The sequence below is a fragment of the Crinia signifera genome, chromosome 5 (genome assembly GCF_055691185.1).
Source record: "Crinia signifera chromosome 5, ASM5569118v1, whole genome shotgun sequence".
Taxonomy (NCBI): Eukaryota; Metazoa; Chordata; class Amphibia; order Anura; family Myobatrachidae; genus Crinia; species Crinia signifera.
Window position 1 is genome coordinate 32,784,298 of NC_139221.1, and position 6,271 is coordinate 32,790,568.

Below are 6,271 nucleotides of genomic sequence, written 5' to 3' on the forward strand. Positions count from 1 at the left end.
CTCCCTAACCTTCTGCAGCCCAACTCTAATGGCCTAAGTCCCATCCTGTGATTTGTGCCCTTTTCATCTGACTCCAAGGCATTGGGTCGAGGAATCAGAGGAAAAGGGACCTAATCACGTGTGTTTAACCTCTGTATTCAAGGTCCCATGCATATCAGAATGGACCCTGAGATTGCTGAACCGAAGATCCATCAGATCCTGCAGTGGGATTGCATGCAATATATTGCATACAATCCTGCCACTTGTGACCTTCCCAGGTGGCTCAAAGAGGAGGGGAGAATCTTCTGCAATCTGCTGAAATCGCAGCAGTAAATGTGGGGGGACTAAACCCTCCACCTTAGTGCTTAACCTTAGCACCTGCACCCTGCTGCCTAAATCATCATATATCCTATTTTATATAAGTATAATCTGAATTTAAGATTATTGACATTGGAGTAACACATTTATCTTCAAGTAATGTAGGATGGATAGCATGTATTGAGTGTTTCTCAAAAATAAACCAAAAACAGGCTCAAAGACTGCACCTCACCTAAAAACCAAACTGAATAAATAAGTTAATAAGGCAAGTGTCGTCCATCTGCTTAGATTTCTGTTAACAGATCCTAAGCATATAGACCAAACTTGTAACAGCAAGGTCTTCAGTATGTACATTGAGCATACAGTAGAGCACCAAAGACATCCATTCCTCAGTGCAACACGAGCTCAGCTTACTGACGCTGCATGAATGTAAATAGTCGTGTGTCAAGTAACCCTCAAACGTATGATGCTTAAAACCTGTTCATGTAATTGTACTCACCGTCAGCTGGTTGCTGGAAGTTAACATAAGCATAGCCAAGAGACCGACGTGTAATCATGTCCCTGCATACTCTGATGGACAAGATAGGACCAGCGGGACTGAACTTTTCATACAGCATAGCCTCTGTTACATCTTGGTGGAGATCCCCGACATACAAGGATGCCATAGGATAGCTGGGAGCACTGGGATTCATCTTTTATGGTGGGTGAAACTGAACTGAAATAAAAAAAAGTTATAGAAAAGTTATTTTGGATATCCATTACATTGGAAAGAGCATACACATGACAATTACAGATTTATAAAATGTTCAAGTCCTAGAGCACAGGTTCTCAAAGTCAGTCCTCACAGTGCTTGTTTTGCAGGTCTCCTCACAGAATCAAGTGAAATAATTAGCACCACCTGTGGATCTTTTAAAATGTGTCAGTAATGAGTTCACCTGTCGGGTGACCTGGAAAACATGAACTGTGAGGTCAGGAGGACAGAGTTTGAGAACTACTCTCCTAGAGAATTGTGTTTCATGAATATAAACCAGTGCATTTATAATGCGTGCACACTATGCAATATCGTTTATGGACAACAGTCAGCATTTTCCCCCTGAACTCCCAGGTGAACGATCGAGCGCATGCACAGTACATTATCGATAGTAGCGGACTATGCAGTCGTTAATGTTTGTCCAGTTGAGCTGCATGTACATAAGGGAGGGGGGGTAACGGCCTTTGGGAGCAAGCATTTTTAATATTAAGCGTACACTACATATTACATAGGTCTAAGGATATCACTCAGACGATCCAAAATGAGCGATAACATTTGGAATATGACTTTACACACATTTCCACAGAGTTGGTCTAACATTGGTTGTCTACCGTGGGGAATACAAATACAAAATTACTCCCGATGCAACAAGCAGCTGTGCAGCCTAAAGCACACGAGTCTGCAGACACGAAACAGGATGTGCCAGAGTCTATAGGCTGTTGAACAGGTTAAACATTTAACCATTTTACCTTAGAAAGTGTACATGGTTTGTGTATTTATTATTTATTAAGTTTCTTATATAGCGCATACATATTACGCTGCGCTTTACAGAGAATATTTGAACATTCACATCAGTCCCTGCCCCAGTGGAGCTTACAATCTATTTTCCCTACCACATGTACACAGACATTCTAGGGTTAATTTTGTTGGAAGCCAATTTACCTATCTGAATATTTTTGGATTGTGGGAGGAAACCGGAGTAAACCCACGCAAGCACGGGGAGAATATACAAACTCTGCACAGTTAGAGCCATGGTGGTTATTGAACCCATGACCTCAGTGCTGTGAGGCAGTAATGCTAACCACTACACCATCCGTGCTGCCCCTGTGTATCTGTGCAAGTACCAAACCAACATGCATAACTTAATTTCTGGCAGAAGCCTCACAGCATACATATTAAATCTCTGTACTAGAGAACGAAACGATCACTAATTGATAACTAAAAAGGACCATTACATACTGTATAAATATTAAAATGTAATCGTATATAGTTAAATTCCAATTTGTGTTCTATAAAGCCACGACTACTGAAGGATGCAAAAGGTAATTAACACATGTTTAAATATTGCATGTAACATGTGAAGCATGCAAGGATATGAGTTAGCACAAATTCCTTCCTTTATTGCGTTCAGTATTAGGTTTCAGATGAGTCATAAAACCTACATTTGAAAACTGACCAGCCACGAGATTAGAGCACTGTCAGAATTACCAGAATCTGCTCAAATAAGTCAAACTACACACTTTAGATATGAATAACACTATCCCAGGACATTTCCAACATACAAGTACAGTATCACTGGTCATTAGACAGTTCAACTTAAAAGCCAAAACATTTAACATAAGGATCATTTAGCATCTACACAAACCACTGCAATGGAGGTTAAAAACCATGCTTAAAAAATGTGACCTTGTATCTAAAATGAGAAATCACTGGTGCAGAGAACATTTAAACTTGGGTCTAAAAAACCATGTGCGGACCCCAACATGCAATATTTTTTGTACAATGATCCCATCAAGTAAATGTGGCGCATTAATAATTTACTGTAGTCAGCCTAGCAATCACAAGCATCTGCTACATCCCATGTAACATTTTCTATAAAAATTCAGTTTTAGGAATTTCACATTTATCCTCACCGAAACCATATCCAGCACTGGAAAATACATCTACCAGTAAATAGTCGCCAAGATCAACACAATATAAATTGTACAAATGATACAAATCAAATTAAGCATCTGTCAGTATATGGCTACACAAGGACTTCCTTGATGAGGGGACATTTTAAGGATGTTTCGGTTTAGGGAACAAACTCAAAGCTCTTTATAATGCGTGTACATGAGACACTGCCCCGTAGAACTACAAGGACCAGTAGCCTGAGCACTGGAGCGACTAATTTGGTTTACGAACCAGAGCAATGGTAGGTAACTAATACCCCTTTCAGACATACGGCAAAATACCAGGATTTTTCACGTGCACACGCACAATCCCGGGACCAGGGTATGTCTGAAAGGCTCTACCCGGGATTTTAGTCCTCTAAAATCCCGGGTCCTGCGCACCTGCAATGTACCTGGGATTTTTAAAAACCCGGGTTTGAACCGGGTCTAAAATCCCGGGTAGTATGTCTGAAAGGGGTATAAGCCTGCTGCAGAACTACACACATGCATGTTTTGTTGGGAGGGTATGATGGGATTTACTTCCATGGGCTTAGGTTATGGCTTCAAGAAAATGGAGTATAAGGCAGGCCAAGATTACAGTATATTTACAGTTATAAGGATTCAACCGCACCCATTCTATAAATTACCTTATAGAGCGAGTGATTCTAGTACAGGCACGCACATCTGTGTACCTCCTGTACACTATATACGGTGTCACCTATGCCTGCCTCCATGGGGCCAAAAGCCTCCTACCCACAAAATAATCACTCAGCCACCAAACAGCTGTAATGGCTGGAAACTGCTCAGATCAGAATATACATAGCTGTGTATCTCCCATGTACCTACCTATCATAATATAATAATTATATGTGCATTGTATGGTGACAAAACCATACCCTTCTACTCACTTCCCTAAAATGCTATTTATAGCTAGATATACATGATTACATCATATGTCAGTATAGGAAAGCATGCATTGCCACCCCTGCCCCTATACCTACAGTGAGACTTGAGGATCTGCCCAGCTTCATAACCAATGCCTGCTACATTCACAGTTAAGCCACATTAAAACCTACAGCTGCTAGGGCTCCATTTCCTCCTTCCCTACAAAAGCCACACATGGTACAAGCCGATACATACTGTGTAACCCACCTCCAAAACCCCACTAGAGCAAGAGTGTGTGACCCGCATGATGCCCAGTACCCTTTAAATTAACACTGACACCCCAAAACCACAGCTGCTAGTTTTACACATTGAATTCAACAACATTAAGATACATGCTCCTGAACCACCCACTTGGGTGTGCATGTCCTACATGGCACAGAACACCTACCTCCTGTATCACCCCAAGCACCTCAAAAGCAAAGTGGGCTCTGGGCTGCTCCCTTTTCCTACATTACCTCAAAGCCACCAGGGCCTGTATATTATAGGCAAACCGTGTAATCCTTCCCCCTCCCCCACTCATCACAGTGCACCTACCGTGCGTGGGGCCCAGTACCCACCTCCTACATTACCATCCGGGCACCCCTAATTACACAGCTGCAACAGCTGTGCTGCCTCCCTTCTTTAACAACCTCGTACGGGCCCTAGTACCGGTGCCCCCCTTACTAGCATGGCGCCGGGTAGCCACCACCTTCTTCCCTCCCAGACCCCAGCCAGCAGCACATGTAGGCCTCCCACCACCCCCGCCGCTTACACAGGGCCCGGGCTACCCCCCACCCCGACCCCAGTCCAGTCCCCGCTCACCGATGTGGTAGTGATCGCTGCTGCTGCTGCCTCCTCAGGGACCCGTCTCTCTCTCGGTCTCGTCGCTGCTGCCGGCGCGCGCTCACCCTTCCGTTACTGGATTCCGGTTTGTTATTTTTTGTTTTCGCTTTTTTTTTTGTCTTTTGCGTTTATTCCTCCACGGACCGGGCGGCGGCGAGGGCGGGAAGCGACGTCTTCGTTAAAATAAAAAAATCAACAGAGAAAAAATAAAAGAACGGTGTTGGTGGTGATGATGCGCGGGGGGGAATTACCGAGTCGTTGGATTTTTCCGTTTTCCTTTTTTTTTTTTTAAAGGGATTGTTTTTTTGGTGGTTTTATAATTTTTTTAATTTTTTTTTTTTTTTATAATAAGAAATGTGTGCCGAGGCCCGGGCTCCGGAGCACACACTCACACACAGCACTCACAGCCGGGAGGAGGAGGGGAAAAGGCCGCGGCCCTTCGGCGCGCTATTTATACGGGCGCACGCACGCACGGCGTGACTCTGACGCGGCGGCGCACGTCGCGCTCCGCCCTCTTCCTCTCCCCAGCGCCTCCCCATGTCCCTCGTGACCCGCCGCCGGTGGCTGCTGCTGCGATCAGTCATGACTCATGAATGGGGCGTGTCACGTGGAGGGTGATGAGGGTGGGGCTCGCGGCCGCCATTTTCTGAGGTGTTCTGTTGCGTGCTGCCGAGAAGGGGCCAACCAGTTTTTACAACTACAACTCCCAGCATTCACTCGGACGATTTTTGCTGTTTTTGTCAGCGCCTGCTAGCGGCGGTGCGTGCTGGGAGATGTAGTTTGCTACAGATTGGCCGGAGCCGGTCCCCCTGCTGCGCAGATTGCTGCTATGGGTGCACATGCACCACGTGTGTAACACATGGCAGTAAGTCACTGAGAGAGGGGAGGGTAATAGACTGTCCCCGGGCAGGTTATAGTATAAATCCAGCAGTCTACTGCTTTGGTAGCATGTCGTTGTATGTCCCTTTATTTCCCATATTGCAATGCTAAACGTATTATCCAACCTGTGGTTCTTTTAAAGGTGAATCTATTAACAATTTTTTTACTAAAATAATGTGAAAAAATGGCCATCTTAATTACATTGTGGGCCCTAGGCAGAGCATTCTACAGGGCCCCTACTAAAGTTACAAAAATCATAGCAGGTGGAGTGACACCACAGGAAGTTATTATCAGCCATCCAGCAATAAGCAGCTTCCAGCCAGTAACTATTTGGCTGCAGGCTGGTAGATAATGTTTCCCAGCAGCTCTTATTATGTGTAATTCACACCCAATTCAGTTGGGCAGCAATCTCTACTTACTAGCCTCACTAGGAAATCCAGAGGCTCCAGCAAACTCATGCTTGAAGGCCCCCTAGAATTGTGGGACGCTATGGCTGCAGCCAAGTAAGATGGCCCTGGGTTTCACACCACTTTTGTATTCTTTTAAGAATACACTCCAGAAGATTTTAATTTCAAAAGACTTTGCCAAAATCTGTGATATATCTCAGGGTTGCTTACCTGACCCTCTCCTTCAGGGAGAAAATGCT

At 44.5% G+C, this 6,271-nt stretch overlaps 1 protein-coding gene across 2 annotated transcripts in view; it reads right to left on the reverse strand.

The window, feature by feature from the left end:
- PABPC1 (poly(A) binding protein cytoplasmic 1) overlaps positions 1 to 5,175 on the reverse strand; it is a 17,722-nt gene extending 12,547 nt beyond the window's left edge. For both annotated transcript variants that reach the window (XM_083186971.1, XM_083186970.1), the window contains exons 1-2: positions 4,726 to 5,175; positions 797 to 1,012 (exon numbers count right to left, since the gene is read on the reverse strand). In XM_083186971.1, coding sequence (XP_083043097.1) covers positions 797 to 989 — 193 coding nt within the window. In that variant the 5' untranslated portion in view covers positions 990 to 1,012; positions 4,726 to 5,175. The remainder of the gene's footprint in view (positions 1 to 796; positions 1,013 to 4,725) is intronic.
- Positions 5,176 to 6,271: the final 1,096 nt, after the last annotated feature.